Consider the following 21,307-nt stretch of genomic DNA (forward strand, 5'->3'; position numbering starts at 1 on the left):
CTTCTGTAATTCAACCTTGACGCCAAAGGAGAAAGTCTGGGTTTCTTCTTGTTCACTGTTGGAAATAGCAATACCATAAGCCAAAGTATGTCCATCGTTCATTGTTCCACAATTCTTGGCTCCTGTGTTAAATAAAAGTTTTTCTTAAAATAAAATTCATTAGGGAAGAAAAAAATTGATAAAGAGTACAGAGTGACTAAGCCTTGCGGGGGGGAAGAGGTTGTTTTTGTTTTTTTTCTTCATTCTGTTTTAAAGTCCTTTCCAAAGCTGTAGAATGTTTTTTAAAAAACATGTGTTTTTCCTTGCATTTTGGACATCTGCTGTTGTTCTGATGCTTTTACATTCGCTTGAGAGAAGCTTTGCTCCTTACAAATTGAACGCTGTTCGGACTTGTTAATGAATGTGCTAAATATTTTACTAGCATCTTGTTTGCTTTTTTTCAGACCTTTTGTATTGACTTGATATTTCTGTGCTTTGATATCCATCCCTGAATATTTTATTCAGACATGAAATTTTTACCCGACTGCATCACTTAAACATTAACAGAAAAGACGTGACTAGTCATAAAATGGAAAATATTTTTTTTTCTGCCACTTTCTGTGTAAATGTTATTGCCTGAAAATGTAAACTGAACTACTTATTGGGTAACCTTTGTTAACTATTGTTTAAAATAATCTCAGATCTTAGTTGATAATCCTATAAAATAATTTAAACGTTTTAAAAATGTGTATGCTATTTGAGGTACATTTCATTCATGTTCAGTATGCAGCTGACAGTTTCCTCTGAGTAAGCTAGTGGCTCCATATATTGTCAGACTAACCATTAAGTTTTAACATTTAAAACGAAAGCAATGTGAAGTGTTATCTGGAGTTAGTCCACAATTCATTGCTTTATAAGGAGTAATTCTTAACAGATGAGCTGTGTTTGCCTTGAGGCAATTCTAAAAGTCAGTGTTTTAGAGGAGGAGGATGGTGTTAGGGAGAGTTTTCCCTGTCATTTTTGAGAACATGCGAAGATTTTTGGCCATTGTGTCTGCAGTTAGATTGGTCCTCCTGTATTTACTGGCTTTTATAAAACCACCTTTATCAATTACAGTAAGCAATAAAGAGGATTCTTTTAACKAGAAAATTACTTTGAGGCAGCAAAGTGTACAATAAGGAGACAGCAGATATTTTTGCTTTCGAAATGATCTCTGAAAAGCCAATTAACAGCTCTGAGCTGCAGCTGTTTTAACATCAGCTGTAAAAATGTTCTGGTTTCTTCTGCCTTTTTAAAAATCTTCTGTTCAAATACAAAAATCACTAATGTATTTTGTATGCTACTTACCCAAATGTCTAAAATATGTCTTTGGCTGGTAGTTCAGCACTTCTTCTTTTGTTTATTTTTTGTTTTTGTATAGTTGTACGTAACTGTGAAAGAAGAAATATGTTGTTCTTGAATAATTGCAAGCAGAAACTAAGTATGATTATTCCATGATGTACAAGTCTGAGACCCCAAGTAGAAAGAACTAGAACAAAACCTCAGAACTTTGGAGCTGTTCAGTCTAGCCCAAAAAAAAAAAAAAAAAAAAAAAAAAAAAAAACTTTTTATCTTTCAGAGTGCACAGCTGAGTGAAATCATCAGTAGCCTAATTGCTCCACTCAATCTGTCTCCAGCTTCTTCTCCTCTCTCCTCCAAAACTTGTAGACACAGACAGCTGGTCAATGGCATCTCCTTCAGGTGGGTCATAGTATGGTGGCATTTTGTTTGAGACCGACTTCTGGTAATGTTACGTAGATCAAACCGACAAACCTTACAGTAGTAAGTTACAAAAGGAGAGCTGTTTCCTGGAAACTTAAAGAGAAGTAAAAGCGTTGCTTRTAAGGCTCAACTTAGTAGTTCTTGTTTTTATTCCTAAAGACGTCATAAAATTAAACAGTTACTGCAACTGCATTTGAATGCTGGTATGATGAATGTATTGGTGAAGGAAAATATCAAATAACAGTACTTYAGATTATTTAAAACTTAAGATAACCTGCCATCATGAGTACAACTTTATTTCTGGAAAAGTGACAAACTAGTCTATATTAGATGAGTATGTACACAGTGTCACCCATGCCTCAACGTGGGTCAGTATTGGTGTGCCAGCTTTGTTAATTTTAAGTACATCTCCAATATGAAGCAAGATTTACCTTTGTCAGCTACTTTTTCGGGGATTTTTGAGAGAGTATCTTTCCATTTTTGGTCTTTTGTTCTGAATGGATTTATTTATCCGGAAGATAGTATCACTCAGGGGAACCAACACCAGGAAATGTTTGGGTTTGAATGGGACTAGATGATCTCCAGAGGTCCCTTCCAACCTTACTGATTGTGTGATGACCTTGTGTGTGTATCAGCTTGAGAATACGGTAGAAAAATATTTCGTAGTACTCTTCCACATTTTTAATAGTAATATCTTTTATGCAAAGATTTTAAAATACAGCACAGACAGTAATCAGCGTTAGTCTCAAAACAACATTAAGATAATTGACTACCATCCTGTTTATAAAAGACCTAGGCACGTAGGCTGTTTCTCCTGAGATACTGTTAATGTGATTTGGGGGGTGGAGGGGTTGCTGAGTTATTCATAGGTCTTGATTAAGATCAGGTGGATGAAGAGAGGGCTCACTGTCTGCTATGGCTAGGCGGTTTACTGCAGTGTCTGCAGCAGAACATAATTCCCTGGCCCCCGGCACCAAGAAGGGCTCGGAGTGGCCACACAGGCTGTTGCAGCAGCTTTGCTGCAGAAGCAGTAGCTTCCCGCAAAGAGATTATACTGAGCAGCTTGGGTGGACAGCTTCCGTAACTGCCGTCTGTTCCAAAGCGATTGAGGGGCTGTGCCCTAAATTTAAGGATGAAGAGGGTCCTGTCCTATATTATTTATGTTCCTGGCATATCAATTATTTACAAATAAGGTAGGGAAAAAACAGAAGATTCAGCTGAGTCTTGGGATGATACTTTCCATTGGGTGTTTACAAGAAACTGTCTAAAACCAGTTCTCTTTCCATGTCGTAAGCAACAAAATTGTTTGCTCAGGTAGTGCTGTCTCTAAAACTGGTTGYCTTCTACTGATAGCCAAAGAAGAATGGGAGGACTTGGAAGATTTTTCTCAGTGCAGTAGCTCTGAACTGGAGATGGTGAGTTAGGTGTTGGAAGGGAATCTGAGGAACTGAGATCTTTCTGTATGTCATCTTGAAAATCAGAAAACTATTTGGTTTTGATTTTTCAAGCTATACAGAAGTAATTTTCACCTCTTGTGAAGTGTTTTGCAGTGTACAAGTAAGTACCCTTTTTTAAAGGTGATAGTTGAACAGAGTATAGCATGGTTATCATGGCAATCCTGCAGGGAACTTCACAGTCTCCTTCTAGTTTTTGTTTCCTTTAATGTATTTAGATTCTTCTGATGTCTTTGTCTGTCTGTCTGTTGTTTGTTTGTTTTTCTGCTTTGTTTCAATCTGGGTGTAATTAATTCAGACTGYGGTATATTGGAGTTAATTCTTTGGCTCCTTCTCCTCTCACTTTTCCAGGATGTTCTCTGACTGTATTATGTACTTGAGAAAGTGGGTCAAAATAAAATGGAAAGTAATGTGATTTTTGGATTTTGAAGAGGAAAAAGAATGATAGCTATTTTTACTTGGGTAAATTGTTGAAATTATTTGTGGGTTTTTTTCTATGAAAGATTCGGTAGTCCACGGTTAAAGTGGGTCTAAGCGTGAGAAGCTTTGAGGTTGGCAGTCCTGGAGTTGCAGTATAGTCTGTTAATTGTGTATTATTCCCTGTGGAATTGGTGGTGCACCTATGGTTTCTGGCTGATTAAACGTGGGTGACTTTGAATCGCCATTTCATTAGTAGATTCCTTTTCTATGTAGTTCTTCTTGGGATCCAGATTCAGCTGATGCAGACAAGATCAGACAGATGCGTTATATGAAGGTAAATACAGAAGCAGCTCTTCAAGCTGGTGATAACTTTTCTTATCAGGAGAGAGGACTTAGAAGTTTCTCTACTTCAGTACAAGTAGAGCCTGTCCTGTGGCYTCTCCTGCATATATGAATCTGTGAGCAAAGTGTCTGCTCTTTAGCTAGGCTGCTGTGCTGGAAAGGCCAACCTTGCCTGGGAAGCCCGCATGCACAAGTGGTAGGAAAGCCGTGCTGCTGTATACTGGAGCTCCCTAGAGCCAAGATCTCTGCTCCATCTGAAGACAGAGCTGGGCCTTACCCTAAGGCGTAGGAGATCAAACAGAGCAACTGGCAAAGATGACAGGGAAATTGCCCAAGAATTCAGCAGACCATCTGAACAAAGTCAGGAATTGCAGAAATGGAGCCAGGATGAGAAGGTGACTTTTGTGTTAGTTTACCTGTCCAGGTTGTCTGTCATATAAGAAGGAAGTGTGTGGATGTCCAGAAGTTGGACTTCATACTGTGTGACATCCAGATAATTGCAAAGAAAATGTTTTGGAGATTCAGAGAAAGTATTTGGAGAAACTTTTGCATAGGCTTTAAAAACTCTGTTTCTTTCCCAAACCTTAAAAATTTGATATTAGCAAAAAGAATGTCACGCTTCGGAATTTTTGGCCATTTCTTGATACATACTAAGGTTTCTTTAAATCGTTATTACCATTCTTCCTTTCATTAGCACCTTTTTTCTCATTGGGTCTGCTTCATTTGTTGAGTATTTCTGATGTGCCAAAARGATACCTCAGATTCTTGCCCATGAAACTTCATTACCCCACCAGCGCAGCATGCGGTGGTGTTTAATCATGCTTTTATAACAATTGCTTCTATTTGTCAAAAAAGATTGATAAATGACATTGTAATAAATTATTTTTGATGTTTCATTACATAACTCTACTAAGTGATGTAATCAACCTGTGACTTACTAGATAAAATCCGTGAGAGAAAATAACAGTTCATGCAGGTAGATTACCTGTTATGAGCCAACAAATACCTTATATACCTCCAATTCTCAGGCAATTCAATGTTGCAGTCAGGGTCTTCAGTACTGTACAAATAAATGCACACTTGAGGGCTTTTTGCAGCAAGCCTTTAGCTTTGCAGGCAGATGTTGCTACAGCAACAACATAAAAGTCAGGAGAACTATGAAAGTGGAGTGCGTTCTTCCCATTGAGTCATTCCCACCCAAATGGAGGATGTTTTGAATTCTTATCTTGCAGTGCACATTGTTCTGATGAGCAGACAGTCTGTTGTTTGGCAAGAGTGATTCAAGCTATTATGTGCATACTCTCTGATTTTTTTTTTTTAACTGCTCTTGGCTCCTTTTTGGCAGGTAACTTTTTTTTGTATTAGTAAAGATGTAGTTTCAAGAAGTGTGCATGTGGCTAAGGTGGTGAGGGGATGATGGTATGATAGGTAAGGGGATTTTAAGGTGGTAAACTCGGGGAAATTAAGGTATGACTGAGGCTGAATGATAGAATTTGGCTTCGCACATGTTTAGGTAAGACAGTGTCACTCTGTTTGGAACTGAGCTTGTATTCTCACAAATCATGTGGGTGCGAGCAGCTGTCAGCTCTTAAAGGCAGACAGACAGAGTCAACTGACCATCCTCTGCAAGAGCCTCCTTAGGCTGCGCTTTAGCTCCATTGGAGAAAAGAAGGCAACGAAATAAAAAAGAAAAGAATGAAAACAGTGAATTACCAACAACAATATTTTAAGAGTAGCAAATCACTGAAAATGAAAGTTGAGGGAAATGCATCCTCTTCTACTTGATCTTGCCACTTTTTGGGTTGCAATATGTCAATACGCAGGCTGAGAAGCATGCTCAGTCTGGCATGATGCTCTTGCACAGATAAACTTTCTTTTGTGACATAACATAGAACTAAACAAAGAACAGAGCACCTGCATGATTTCTTGAAACAATGTGCTAAAATATTTTAGTGTTTGTAAAATTCTCTAGAATTAGATGGCTAGCACTAATCAGTACTTGAAACATGGGTCTGTGCATGTCTAGCACATTTAACTTTTTGGATTTCCTTCCCCTGTTAATTATGACATTGCAGAGCTTCAGACAACAGAGAAGTATCCTCTTCGAGTAGCTGGTTGCTTGATCATCAACACATCAAGAAAAGAAGAAGAGAGCGGACAAGACTAAGATCGCTGTCTGTGACCAGTGTGAGCACATCTGCCCGAACAAGGCCACTTCATAGCTTCCAGAAGAGGAAGCTCTACAGAATGCCTGGGACGTGTTACTGGAGTCAGCAGGTGAGCCCTCGCCTTGCTCTTGAGGAGGCAAAACCAGATAGTCCAGCTGTTACAGCCTGTGTGTGTYTGTCTGGTATGGCAGGAGAATGGAGCACGCTGAGCTGGTTATTTGTTACGTTCAGGGAGCGTGTAGTATATGTGGCAGGAGTACCAGCTGTGTCAGCAGGAGCTCAGAGTTAATGAGTTGAACATAAAAATTAAAGATTGCTCAGAATCCTGCTCATCAGATCAATTTGTTGCAGGACTATCTTTAAAGAGTTTTTTTTTTTTTYCCATAACCTTCCAAGAGATATCTTGAGAGCTTTCCTTGGAGGCTTGACTGCTGAGGAAACATGCTACAATGTAAATCTGTGTCCTACTTTTTTTTTAGGATATTTGTTTTAACTGCAAGAGAGTTTACACAGCTGGTGGCACGTTATTTTCTTGGAAATTAAACTGCAGTATCTTAATCTTGTTTCTGTTTTTGCCATTCCTGATTAGGTACATTGCCTTTTTCATGGCATTTTATGAATGCTTTAAAACTCTAAAATTTTATGCATTACAAAGGAATTAATATTTTAAAGTGGAAGAAAACATTCTGATGTGTAATACAGGGCATATCTGTTCACATCTGATATTTATAGTGTGTTGTTCTTAAGCACAGAGAATGAATTTAACTGTTACGTGTAAAGCAACAGTAATCTGTGAGCAAAGACAGGGTGAACTCATTGTTTACAGCAGTGTTAATCTCAAATAGTTTTAAATCCTTGATCTTACTTTGCCTCTTAGAAACTGTGGTGTAGTATAGGTGCTTTTGTGTCACAACGATATAAACTACTAGGATTTTCCATTCTAATGCTACAGCGGATGTATAGGAGTTGAAAGTCAGTGACGCTTTTGCAGAATTACTTTCTGCTCTCTTACTACTTGGTAATACATATATTTTAAATTATTTTAACTTTGTCTTTTAATTGCACCCATGATGCTATTTTTCTGCTTTTCTATTTAGTTTGAGGTGGCCGAATATAAGATATATATAGGGAGTGCAACAGCACTCCTGATAGCGTTTCAGAGARAACTTAAGAAACATTGTTCACGAGCAAGTGGTTCATTTTAAGGCAGTAGTGGATTCCTACTTGTTGCGTTACATAGGAACAGAGAGATTTTAAAATTTCATTTTAGAATTAACGTACAGAATGCTGAGATGTTCGCCTTTAAAGTAGCAGATACTTTCTAGAGGTTTAGACTGACGGAAATCTCCGTATCTTCTCTGCTAGTGTCCAGGATTTCCTAGGTGCACCATGGATCTGGGGATCCAAAAGGAGGTTCTGTGTGAGTGTGCTCGTTCAGCAACCTCTGCAGTAATGTGCAGCAGAGTGCTCGAATTTTTATTGAAGAGATTTTATTGTCTGTTTCTTATTAGCTTGACTTCCCAGCTTCCTGGCAGTAGAGCTTAAAGACTTCTAGTAGTTTGGCAGCCTCCCAAGGGGGTTGCTCGAGGCAGGCAGTGATGAGCGTTTGGGAGCTCTTGCTCCTAGACGCTTCAGGCTTTTCATCTTCTTTAATTTGTGCAGCCCAGCCATGGGAGTACAAAGTAGAATTTACATCTTTATCTTTGAGTGAGCTGCTTTGCATGCTCAGTGGTTTACCTAGACAAGAATCAAAACGTGCATTTGGAAGTTCTGAGTTAAGGCTTCAGATACTGGAGCAGGTGCAACTGTGTGCCTGGCTGGTGCTCTGGGCATGTCCAGCACTGGGTTACTTACACTAAGCTACCTCCGGTGGCTCTGTGCTGAAAGTGCGGAGATATCCAAAGACAGTGTGGTTAAAATCCCTTGTGGGGAGCGCTGCATCGAAGAGGCCTCCTGGAGCTTAATGAACATACCTTCTTGCTGCCTTTGATTTAAAAATGACACTGCTGCCTCCATATCCTCCCTCCCACCCTCCATGCACAAAAACACTAAGGCATTCTCATATTTTGAGAGGAGCCTAGTTGCTTACATAGGTTGAATGGAAGCTGAAGATTTTCTCCGGGTAAAGGAATTCCAGCCTAAAATTCTGGAATTCCAGAGCATAGATAAAGTTTCTAGATACTCCTCCTGCAGTGCTGTGATCCAGAATCTAGTAGTTTTGGAATGTCTACCTTGCTTTCCAAAAACCTAAAACTCAGTTTTACAATTGTTAAGTTTTAAGATCCAAAGATGGATGCGTTAATTTGTACCTCTTGCTTAGCGTTCTGTTTATTGCCTCTGGATCTTAGCATCTTTGAGATGTTTGAAGATCGAATAACCCCAACACCAGCAATAGGCTATGGAAATGCATGCACCGAGATGCATTGTAATTATCAGTTTGTGCTAAGTGGAGCTCTTGGCACAGAGACCTGTGGTTGTGCTCTKCTTTGTAACATCCTCCCTGTGGGGCAGTTAACCGAAGGGCCCTGAAAAGAACTGTCTCTCTTGCTGCTGATTCTGCTCGTATTCCTGCGGAAAAGAAGAGATGGTGGAAGCAATCAAGCTGTCAACTTCAAACTTCTTGCCAGCGCCAAATTCAATTGAAGTTTTCAAAGTTAAGGTAAAGCAGTGAACAAAGGTTCTTACGCAATGTTCGTTAAAAACAGGAGAATGAGGATCCTTTGGGGAAGTGATGCAGTTAGGCTGGACACTTCTGGCATGTTCTGATAACCTAACTTAAATGCATATCAAGTCCTTGAATTAAGAGCCATCATAGGTATATATTTTTTTTTTCGTGCAAGATACCTTASTCATTTAGGAGCCTAATAGGCCTTGTCACTTCTGTGGTCCTGCATGTGCTATGCTTGGTTACCCAGCTGCTGAATGAGATTGCTTGGCTTGTAATGGAAGAGTTCTGGCTATCAGCCCAGGCTGATTGCCACGTCAGGCAGATTTGGAAGGACAGAACTGCAAAATGGGGAATGGCCTCTGGGGTCAATAACTGTTTTTCTTTGAAGATGCATTTTTGCTCCCAGTAGATAGTCCAGCACGTTTCCTCTAGTCTTACATGGAAAAACGGAGTTTCTTCTTAGCAGGATGGAAAGTAGTTGGATTCATAAGGTAATGTAACTGTGCTGTCTCTAGCAAGTGCTGCTCCCATATTTCTGCTAGTATAAGATATGTATATAGTCCTTGGTACCGTACTTTGCAAGGACTCCCATATCCTTGAGGAAATTGGTTTGAAGCAAGCAGATGGGAGGTAAGAGGGACCAGCTTGCCAAGGTCCAAGGAGAAGACTGAACCTTCTGAGCACTTCAGCTCTTGCACCTGTGTCCTCACATGGTCACTCCCTCGGACACTGGCTGGCTRGTGCAAACCTATGGCAAGAGGGTATGCAGCAATGCTGTGGGTGATGTCCCTCTGCGGAGTAGATTGAGCAAATGATGGCTGAAGAGTTCTGGCTAGAGAATTACATTGAAATGCAGAATTCCCATGTTTAAGGAGACTAAGAAGTGCTAGGCTAACTTGGAACAATTTGTTATTTTGGGAGAAAGGACGAGCATATGTACCTGTTGTTTGTGTAATCATGCTCAGAATTTTGTCTTTCACATCCCTTCAGATTCTTTTGGGAAGCTGTTTTTCTTTTTTTTTTTTTTTTAACCCCCCTACCATGTTAGGAAAAGGAAAGTATGAAACTGTGAGCTGCTATCCCATCTGTCAGTTCATAAGGTCACTGGGAAGAGAGCCACGTTTTCTCCTATCTGCTGCCATGCTGCATACATTTACAAGACTGTCAGAAGTTTGAGTAGTGGGTGACGTAGTAGCCTCCCAGCGCCTCTTGAGAGATGTCCTGTATTGTCCTCTGCTTTGCTATGTTTTTTTTCCTGAAGACTTCACATACTCCTGTAATGAAATAATGCTTACACAGAGTAGGCATCTAAAAGAAAACACAGAACTCATGCAAAAGGCAGTTGCAAAAATAAATGAATCCCTCAAACTGTCCTGAAACTCTAGAAGACCTGCTAGATCCACGCAATATCTAGCCTGCAGTGGGGATAAATAAAACAGGATGCAGGGTGTTTGCCTTAACTGTCACSAGGCAGGGTCCTCAGCAGCATGAAACATCCTTTGGGGCCAGATCTTCTTGCCTCCTAATTCAAAATGACTTAAGTACCACAGCTGGGCCATGAGTCATCTCTTGGCTGTGGGACCTGTTTTGTATCTTTCTTCTTTCATTATCTAAATAGCTTGGTGAGAGCTTAGGACGTTTCTTGATCGTGAGTCAGTCCACAAGCAGAACGAGCCTTGGGATCGCAATCTGTGTTGCAGAACAGGGGACATGATTGCACATTTGTTCAGCATGATTTTTGAATGAATATTAAAAACTCAGTGCAGACTAATACGAGTGAGTGAATTGCAGGCACACGCTGGTGGGGAAACGCGTGCTTGCAGGCAGGGCTGGAAGCCCAGGAGTGCTTCGTTCGAAACGTTGGAGCTGTTTCTCACCTGCACTGCTGCAGGTGGCCAGTCAGAAAATCTCTGGGTYGTTGTCTCCTCCTGTAAAATGCATGTGATTTAGTTCTAACTCTAAGAGCAAAGAATATCAAAACATTAAAACGAGATAATCATGTGAGTAGCAGATTGGTCTGAGAACTTGAGCGTCCAGAAAGGCATGAGCTCCAGTCTTCCCTGCATTTCTTGCATTTACTGCAACTCTTCCCACTGCGGATACTCCAGTGTCTAATGMCTGCGAGCTCCTGCAAATACTTTTTTCTACAGTGAGAACTTAAGTATCTCTACCTCTAGCTATTGTTTCCTGAAACGAAGGAACCAGTTGTCTTTGAGATCTCTAAACTTGTGTTGGGTTTGCTTAAAAGCAGCCAACAGATACGGAGTTGTTACTACTTGGGCTGAGACGGGTCTCTGCTTGGCTGGTGTGTCCTGATGATTTCTTTGCTAGTATTTTACCTTATGTGGTTTATGGCAGATCTTTCTTCCTTTTTTTTTTTTTTTTTTTTTTTTTTTTTTTTTTTTTTTTNTTGTGTTAGTTTCTTATACAGCATCGTAACTGAAGACATTAGTTTCACTTCTTTTGGTCAGTCTTGCTTCACTGAGAGATGTTAGGGGCTAGGTAGTGCTTTAAAGTATTAAAATGTTAAACAGCTATAAACAACTGTAAACAATAATAGAGAAGTGAGGTCTGAACACTCTCACGTTTGGTCCTACCCTTTTCTTTGCAAAATTGTGGAGCACAGTGAGGTTTTTTTTTTTTTTTTTTTCATCTGAAAACTCTGATTGCATTCTGCATCTCCACCTGCTGGAGGAAAACGTGGTTGTGTGACCTGGGGCATGTGCAGAAAGCTGGAATTCAAATTTGGAGCTGTGCCAGCACCCTGAGAGCTTGGCACAGAGGTGCAAAAGCTCACATTTTAGATACCACAAGCAAACAGTGGGGATAATGTTGCTTGTTCTTGCAGTTGAGTATCAGTGTATTTTTTTCTCATAGAATTCCAACTGATACAGTTAAGTGAGAGTGTAAGATCTGCTTTCCTTTGGTTTTTGGAAATTTGTATTTTTTTTTCTCTCCAAGCTACTGTAATTAAATTCTAGGTTTGAGGTTTCTTACTTTAATTCCCATGCCAGTTCTGTGATTCATTTTTTTTGTGTGTATACCCCACTACTTTCTTAATGCATGCTTAGAGCTGGTGATATATATTTTTTAGATGTTCTGTGATAAATACGTAGGGGATTCTGAGAGCAAGGACCACATCTTTTGGTTTTCGTTTTCTTAGGGAAAAGTATRTTTTACATAATTTGTATTATACTCAGCATAGCAGAGCCCTTATGTTTGCTGAATGTCTGTTACCTGCAAGTGATGCATAGTGAGCACCAAAAATTGCAGGAAATGAGTGCCCTTGCCCTCATTTCCAGTGAGTTGAGTTTTCCAGTTTTCCTCAGTTTTAATTTATAAAGAAGTGTGTGTACAGACATGAAATTACTCAGAATACTGTACATACTGGGGAAGTTGCACCCCGTTTTCTGCCAGGTGAAACACTTTGTTAGGCAGTGTTTATAGAAACTGTTTGCAGGCTCTTTTAGAGCCTGCTTCCTAGAAAATAATCTCATTTCATCTACTGTATTGTCCATGTTGTAGCTCATTTGTATCTGAGGAGATACGGGTGAGTTTAGCCTTTCACGTAGTGAAGCAGCCATTTCCTTTTAGTTGCACTGAACAAAGTTTGCTTTTTTTCATCCCCCTCCTTGTTAACCCTAGATAGTGCCATCCACCACCTGCTTCTGCATGGCTTCTTGGCATAGCTGCCTTCTAAAAAGCAGTGAATATGAGGAGTGTTGCTGTGTTGCCCAGTCTCCTGCAGGCTGGTTTCAAGAAGAGGATGCATCGTGCTGCAGTGAGAGTGGCTGGTACCTTGTGACCAGGTACCTGTGAACCTGGTCGGTATYCGGGCTGGGGAGGCGAATCCTTTGGGTGTGGTTTACCATGTTATAAGTGAAGGTAATAGTTGATAAAATTACTGTTTTAACACTGCAAGTTTATTGATTTGTTGTTTTCTTTTCTTTTTTTCTTTTTTCATTATGGAAATGATTTTTTTTTTTTCACTCATGAAGTATAATTTCATGAAAGCAATGTATAAATAGTAAGCAAAAAGACATCACCTAAATGAATAAGTCTTTTGTTAGTAAAAACACCTATTCTGAAAAGCCAAAAAGAATTGCCACGCATCCTGCTGTGGTAATGCCGAATGTGTGACGAGCCTGTTGTCTGCTGGGGAGCAAGGAAAGGGGAACGTCTGGTCTCACAAGCTGTAATATTGCCAGTGGAACTGAGTCCAGCCTGTGTAGAAGTTCATGGCAAAATAGTCAGTCCCTGAAAAGTGAGTTTGGTTTTTTGCGGAGTGATGAGCCTGAGGTGTGCTTTCTACAGTCCTGTAGAATTGGCTTATCATGGTATTTTTGTAGTGTTGTACTGATGATATCTACCTTCATTTCTACCTGGCATTTTTACAAAACATGTCTGAGTGGGTTAGAAAGTCTTCCTCCTTTTGGTTTGTTGAACTGGTCAAAGATTAAACACTAACTTTGATTTCCAGTCAATTTGTGAGTTGAACAAAAAGTCTTTGTGTTGAGATGTTTAATACAGCACGCATCTCCCAGAGCAGGTGGAAATCTATCTCTCGGTGGCTTAAAACAGAACTAAGAAGCTAAACTTTTGTACAAGGTAGATCGCCTCTGAGAAGGGTGGAAGTTACTGATCCTTTTATGACACCGACCAAAATTTGAGTTTGAGGCAAGCTGGATGCTGAGCAGGTTGTTCCTCTCAGTTCCCACCTAGAGACCGCAGTAAGGGCATGGGAAGGATCAGGGCCTTTGACATCTATGGAAACTTCACCTGGTGGGGAGGCTGCGTGGTGTAGTCTGTATCTTTGGCATCATCTGTCAGGCACCGTGCCAGGTAGGGATGCTTTAGGTGCTTTGGCACCCTTCCCCCTGTGCATGTTGACAGGAGATAATCTTCGGGGCTTTCAGTGTAGCCTGTCCCTACCCGTGGGTGGCATGTTCCCTGCGCTCCGCGCTGAGGCTGTGTACGTAGTTCAGGGAACACCAGAGGTTTAGCCTATGAAATACAAACATTTCATTTAACCGTGTGCTCTGTCAGAGCGATGCACCTCTCCTTGGAGCAGATGATTAGGTGCAGAAGAGGGAGGCTGGGAAGAAGTGGGTTGACTGTTAAGGCAATTTCTAAAGCTAAAGCACAGCAGCAAGCCAGTAACTTGGTGCTCTGTTTGAGCTGTGTGGATGCAGGTGTACGTGTTGCTTTTAGAGGATAAAAAATTAGCAATGTGTTTGGTGCTCAAAGAGGAGGGTAGAAGTTACTGATCCTTTTATGACACCGATCCCCTTCTGCAGCAGAGCCATCCATACTGCGGTTCTCTCAGATCCCGCGGTTAAGTCTCTGCRCTTAATTTTCTGCTCATTTGCCCTTACACTGAAGGGGAAACCTCCCCTTTGATACTGCTGTAAACTGCTGAGTGTGTGTGTTTGGTGGGGGGGAGAACAGATGCTTTTACCTTGCCTTTTTCAGGTTTATAAAAGTAATCAGAAGCAGACATGACAGGTATTCAGTGGAGTGTATTTGAGCTAACTTAATTAACCTACTGGGTTCGTACATATTGGTGYAATTGAACTGTGGCGCCCTGTTGGGTTGTTACACTTCAGCATAAGTGTTTGCTTCAGAGAAGCAAGCTGTTTTCAYGGTGCAAAGAGTGGTTGCCGATACTGTTGAGCTTTCTGGTCTTTCTGGAAGAGAGACATGAGCTAATTGGGCTTCAACTAAGGCATCAATTTGTCACAGACAAGTGCAAGAATGTGTTTTGAATATCAACATAAATTGCTCACTGTATTTTCTGTGACCCGATAAAACGGTGCTGAAGGAAAAATTGCCAGAAGATTAAAATTCATTATACTATTGGAAGTTTCTTACGAAGTTTAAAACAGGGCTCTGCTTTTACTTTAATGTAAAGGTTGCACRCTGTTGATTTTCTCTTAAATACCGTTTATTTTCTTTTCCATGATAGAATGTATTTAGTGTAATACTATTCTTCATATCTACTTAAACTCAGGAAGTGTGAGGTTTGATATTTCAATGGGGAAGAAGTAAGTTTCAGGAGATAYGTGCAAGGTATAGTATAGCAGAGGAAAACCCGATAAGAGTTTGCTAATACTTGTTTTTGCCTTTGGCAGGGTTGCTGCTGTAGCCAGGCTTGCTGTGGAGGCCTCTCTCAAAGGCCTCTCTCAAATCTCCCCAAAGACATCAGTATGCCTTAGTTTCTTGAAACAACTTGCCATTGCTGTGGCGAAATGTTTGTTTTTACGGGGTTGTTTTGCCCGGTTGGGTTGTAGACTCTGTTCCGTGCTGAATCGGAAGCTGGCAGAGGGGAGTTTTCCAATAAACAAGTTCTCCAGCTTTATTTCAGTAAGGTTGAAGCACTTCCTTTGAGCAACATGCTTTCATTCCAGAAAGAAGTGCTTCAGTAATTTTTTTTCATCAAGAGTTGATTAAATCAATATTCCTGACAAATATCATGACTTCACTAATTCAGCGTTTTCCAGTGGAAAGCTACCTCATCAGAAATTTAAAGCGGATCTAATAGCTYGGAGCCCAGATGATGCCAGATTGTTTAGCTCATTTCTAGCAGCTTCATGGGCATTTAAAATAAAATAGCTCTTGCTTCAGTATAAGTCCATATTTTCTCTTGAATGATGAACTGACTTAATGAAAGATATAATTATTTAGATGTTGATGCCAGAGCGTTCAAGAAAATAATGTGCAAATTTAAGCATAGCATTTTGTAACTCCCATCACAGACAACATGAGGAAAAGAATTTGGTATTTATAAATGTTGGCAATTGGATTTTATTACTGTTTTAAAATAGATTGAGACTGTGGAGGTTATTTGACCATATTATGCATGTTTTGGAGCAGGCTTAGCTTTAAGCTGTATTCTAAATGTGTTTGGGAATAAAGTGAAGAAAAAGCAAGCCAGAACTAAAAGCTTGGATGTCAGTAAATGTTAGTCTAGTCTGTTTGGGTTTTCTTTWTTGAAGAACGAAATTTATTATTTAATGTGGATTCATTTCTATTAAAAAAAATGCCCACGCGAAAACAGGAACACAAAACTCTTCATGCACAGAGATGCAGCAGCAGATTCAATAGCAGACTCTGGGGAAGAAATGCAATCTCAAGGGGAAATACGCTTTTCTGCAGTTTTGGAAAGCAAACCCTTACTGTACTGAAGGTAAAACAACTAYCTAAAAGCTGTTTAAGCTTTAGCTTAATGGTCCATGGCATGGGAAGCATTAAATTTGCTTTCAAATTTATCTTTCTAGTCTCTAAGCGTAGGTCACAGTTCTGCCAACACTTCATGGATGTTTAAATCTAGAGATGAAGAGTCCCATATGTCTGTCACAGGAAATAATAAAGCATTGATTTGAGGGAGTCCTGGAGTAGAAAAGACCTCTTTCCAAGTTAAGTTGGAAGTACTTCTTTGTAAACCTATACATGGGGATTAAGGTGGATTTAGGACTCTTAATGTTTTCCKTTGAAAAAACTATGAAATACAGACTCCCTGCACAGCAGGGTCTCTCCCCTGCTCCAGCTTCGTAACATGTAATGTATATAATTTTAATAGAGCCTGCAATAAAATACCAGTTTAGGGAATTGTTTGGTTGAGAATAAGGGGAGAGAGAACATTTTTATGGGGTATTTTCTGACGTGCACTGTAGGTTATGAATACTGATGCCACTGACAGAAGCACTGRTAAGTAAGCGGAGGGGGCAGTTAGGTTGTGGGTGCAATCACTGCATCACTCGCAGATGAGTGATATTGTTCAAATACAGCCAGGCATATTTCAAGCAGAAAGAAACAGCTAAGGGGGTATCTTGGATTCAGAAGGTAGAATTACTAAAAATACAAGTAGAGATGATCAAAGGACCGTCTTGCCACTGTGGCAGCTGCTAGGTGTTTTCCTTTCACTCCATAAAAATCGTAAGAGAATCAGGAATTCTGCTGTTGTAATCATTCGTACTGTTTCTTAAGTTGAAATCTTGTTCCAGGAGGTGATAAACCTGGCACTTAGTATGGTGTCGCCCCCCCCCCCAGTGTCCCCACTCCCTCCCCTCCTGCCTTTGAGCTTCACAGCCTTTGACAAAGTAGCAAAAGCCATTTTTTTGCACATGGCGGTGGAAGCCCTTAAGAACATCAGTACCTTTGGGGCTACTGCAGTTAGTATTCACTAAGGCTGAAAGTAGCTTAAGTGGCGCTGTTTCCCTGCAGTGTTTTTTCTAGCTCACTCTGTTGCATTGGCTTCTCTTGACTGCCGCCCTGTATCCTTTCACATTCAGTTCTTTGGTTCTTTCTGTCAGAGCTCAGCATGATATTGCCCACATTCTGCTTTTTGTTTCTGTCCATTTTCACCCTGCTTCCTGCCTTACTTTCGTGGGACTTTGCCCCTRCTGCTATGGTACAATTCATCATAAGCATAAAGTGTGTTTCCCATACTTTAATGTGCCTTGCAAACAAACAGCTAAATTAGTCTTTCTTTGCAGTTATCCTCTCTCTTACAATTCCTCTTACTACATATTAATCCATCCTTATTGCATCCCTCTTCTATATTTACTGCTCTGTATCTTTCTTTGTTTCTGTTGCTTATCTAACATTTAAATTACAGCAAGGTAAGGACTTTGTCCTCCTGCTTTGTGTAGATATACGTTGTGCTCAAAATGTTTAATGTTGTGTCTTGCATTAAAATTTATAAGCTCAAACTATCTAGAGATAGAGACACTAGGGAATTCAGGACATCAAAGGGGGATGAGCAGAGAAGACTCCCGTACTTAGTCTTGTGTTAGTTTTGTGTATCTGCACCATGCCTGTTGCACTGGCCTGGGAATTAKAAGATCATTGGTCTTGGGATGTAACAAAATAATGCTTGGTAACAGTTACGTTCTGCCCTGGAAACTCTGGGAACTATTTCCTAGCCTTAAATAAAAGGYATTTCTTTCTTTTATTATTCTTTCTATGGTACTCCATAGTCTGTGATAAGTATACTATCTCATATTTAGAGCTCAGGTTTGTAGGAATACTTCTCCCATTCACATAGCAAAGAGTGTCACTCACCAATGTGCTGACCTCTGTGGTCCTGTTTGAGGAAGCAAGTAAAGGAGAARTTAACCTTTGTCTCTGTGTATCCCCACAGACTTTGCCATCTAGAGATGCCTCCTTGACATGTAAAACTCAGTTACCGTATATGGCTGCAGGCTCACCTTTGGGCGAGAGTGATGGTACGGCATCTAAAATACTGCATTATGTGCAAGAGCTGGACTCTTCTTTCCATCCAGTCTTATCATTCCCTTCAGGTAAGTAACTCCAACTCCATGGCTTTAACAGAGGGATGCTGTGTTTGTGAGAGCTGTAGAGTTCATGGTCTAACTTTTCTTTTCAGTGATTTTGTAACTTGCTCTCTTATAGAAGGCTTCACACTGATGAAGTACTTGAGTTTAGACTAAATAAACATCTTACCTTCATCCTGACTTTTGAAAAACACATCTACTAGATTTCACATTCCAGCAGGGTGTTTACAGCAAGAGAGGCTGGCCAGGGAAAACTTTCTGGTTAAGGTGGTTTTGCATGTTTCGTGGTGTTTTGTTTTGGTATCACGTGCAAGCAGTCAGTTTCACTGTCTGCATAGGTCTTYTGTGCAGTAATGGGCAGAGTCTAAAGTTTGAGGGAAAAAGAATTACAAGAAATAGTTGTAAAAACAAGATTCAGAGTTTCCCTAGCATGCTGAATATTTAAATTTAGTTTCACATTTTAGGTTACTTCATTTCTAATTGAGTCAAAGAATCACACAAAATAATTGGAGTTGGAAGATCTGGAGATCATCTGGTCCAGCTCCACCCCTGCTCAAGCAGGGTCACCTAGTGCAAGTTGCCCAAGACCCTATCCAGTCAGGGTTTGCATATCTCCAAGGATGGAGACTCCACARCCTCCCTGGGCAACCTGTTCCAGTGCTCAATCGCCCTCCCAATGAAGAAGTGCTTTTATGTTCAGACAGAACTTCCTGTATTTCAGCTTGTGCCTGTTGCCTCTTGTCCTGTCACTGGGCCCAACTGAGAAGAGCCTGGCCCCTTCCTCTTGACACCCTCCTGACAGATATTTATGCACATTCAGAAGATCCCTCTGAGCCTTTTCTCCTCCAGGGTGAACAGCCCCAGSTCTCTCACAAGAGGTGCTCCAGCCCCTTGATCATCYCAGCAGCCCTTCACTGGACTTGCTCCCGTAAATCTGCGTCTTTCTGGTACTGCAKGCCCAAAGCTGGASACRGCACTCRAGGTGCGGCCTCACCAGTGCTGAGCTAAGGGGAAGGATCGCTTCCCTCGACCTGTTGGTGACACTTCTCCTAATGCAGCCCAGGATACTGCCGGCCTTCTTGCTGCAAGGGCGCGTTGCTGGCCCATGCTCAATTTGTTGCCCACCAGCACCGCTGAGTCCTTCTCTGCAAAGCCGCTTTCCAGCAGGTCAGCCCCCAGCCTGTTCTGGTACGTGGGGTATTCCTCCCTAGATACAGGACTCTGTACTTCCCTTTGAACTTCATGAGGTTTCTCTATGACTGTTTCTCCAGCTTGTCATGGTCYCTYTGAATGGCAGCAYAGCCTCCTGGTGTATCAGCCACTCCTTCCAATTTCATGTCATCAGCAACCTTGCTGAGGGTGCCCTTGGTCTCATCATCCAGGTCATTAATGAAGATGTTASTTTTGACACCAGCATTGAGCTCCAGCTGGGCTTTGTGCTGCTGATCACAACCCTTTGAGTTGGTGGTAGGCCCTTTGACAGCGCTTTTTCCCACTGAATGGTGTATCTCCATTCTGCTGTTTTTGTCAGCAGCTTTCAGTTCAGGCCCTTTGCTGTAGGCCCAAAAGCTTTAGTTAGTTTTTCTAATTATTTTTGTGATAGTCAGCAGTTTTGGTGATCTTTGAAGTTCATCTTTTCTGTAAACTGGTTCTTTAAATGTTTTTGAACAGTAGTGCAGATGTTTCTGATTCTTCTTAGCCTTGAAACTAGTGCAGCTGACTTGACAACACTTGAGACTTCAAAATAGCATATTAAATGCTGCTCTCAGCAGAAGGGATTCATGTGACTTGATTTTTGCCTTAGGAAAAAACTACTTCCAGATAGTCATTGACCAGTGTGGGCACTMTGCTATTTTGCCGAGAGTTCTTTGCCACAGAGTAATCCTGAACGTGAGGCTGGGTCTTGYGAGGAACTGTCTGAGTCTTTAATCAGACCCAGTGTCTTCTCAGAATGGCAGTGTACACACTCCATCCTGGTCGGGGATTGAAGTAAATCCTCAGTTTGGAGAACTCTTCAGCAGCCTGCRCGCAGGTGTGGACGGGGCATCTGTAGGAGGTCTCTACTCTCGCAGGTTCACTACAACTCACACGTGCAGGTTTAAGAGAAGAGCATCTGCTGTGCTGCCACCTAGCTGAAGAGCAGACGGATTCAGATTCATGACGCAGATGTTGTTCTCTGTTGCACCTATTCTTTACTTTTAAAACAAGAATCACAATTTGCAGGTAACCTAGTAATACGGTGTAGTTGGACTGACTCRCTAGTGTTCTTGCCTCTGGACATGTAGCTGTCATTACATTTCAAAATTTTCCCTCCGGAGGTTTCACTTCACTAAGGATTTTTACCAGAAGGTATGTGAGTGGTTGCAGCATACCTTGAGCATAAAACTGCCTCTTTAAACTTGCACCCAAATAGCAGGAAAATTGTAGTTTATATCTAAGAAGTCTGGGAGGCGTGTCTGGTGTTTCTGCACATAGCCTGTGGTTTAACTGGGACAAACACTCCTACCCTTTTAATTAAGCTGTAGGAGCACATAGTAAACAATCTCTGAAACATCCATGTGATTCCTCACTGAAAAGCATTCCCTACTGATAAATGKTTTTGTTTATTTCTTAAAAGCTGTGTCTGATAAACCTTTCAAGTCTTCTTTATGTTTCATTCAGATATAGAATAGGAAAAGAGCCAAAAACCTTGGGGGAGAAAAAACCTTTTCCAGGTCACCTTCAGTCCTGTGACAAAGTATCTGGTTAGATCAGTATCAGATTGAAAGAATTTGTTCTTTCTAGTTAGCACAGCATGTTGGAGATTCCTCTCCTGGCAAGTCCTCAGGGCATCTGAGGCTAAGGTTGTACATAAATAACAGTGGTTTCATGCCTCCCCTTCGGCCCTGCCCTCACTCCCTTTCTCATTCTGAATTTAGTAGTCGWCTGGCCTGCTTTTTACTATGATGTATTTCTTCTTAATGTCTCTCACACTAACAGAAATGAAGAGTTTTTACCTCCAGGCAATTAATGGAGATTATCCTGCATAGTWCTTGTGGTCTTAGATACCTGACAGAAAATACTACGGGTGCTTTGTCTACAGTGGAGGGTGGCAGACACGCAGTAGCTGTATTGCTGAGAATTACCTTGCCTCAAATTTGTTGATTTACAAATGCAAAAAATCACATCTCTAGAATGTCTGGTTTGCCTTTTTTTTTTTCTTTTTTCTTTTTTCTTTTT

At 40.8% G+C, this 21,307-nt stretch overlaps 1 protein-coding gene across 7 annotated transcripts in view; it reads left to right on the forward strand.

Moving 5' to 3' along the window:
- Window positions 1–21,307, forward strand: part of KANSL1L (KAT8 regulatory NSL complex subunit 1 like) — a 57,060-nt gene that overhangs the window by 20,293 nt on the left and 15,460 nt on the right. For all 7 annotated transcript variants that reach the window (XR_014895129.1, XR_014895131.1, XR_014895132.1 and 4 more), the window contains exons 4-6: window positions 1,598–1,719; window positions 6,032–6,233; window positions 17,935–18,094. Coding sequence is in view for 3 of the 7 variants with exons in the window: in XM_085299328.1 (XP_085155454.1) it covers window positions 1,598–1,719; window positions 6,032–6,233; window positions 17,935–18,094 (484 nt within the window). In the remaining 4 variants the exon portion in view is untranslated. The remainder of the gene's footprint in view (window positions 1–1,597; window positions 1,720–6,031; window positions 6,234–17,934; window positions 18,095–21,307) is intronic.

Source organism: Rhea americana, unplaced genomic scaffold (assembly GCF_003343005.1).
Source record: "Rhea americana isolate MKP2758 unplaced genomic scaffold, rheAme1 scaffold_15, whole genome shotgun sequence".
NCBI lineage: Eukaryota > Metazoa > Chordata > Aves > Rheiformes > Rheidae > Rhea > Rhea americana.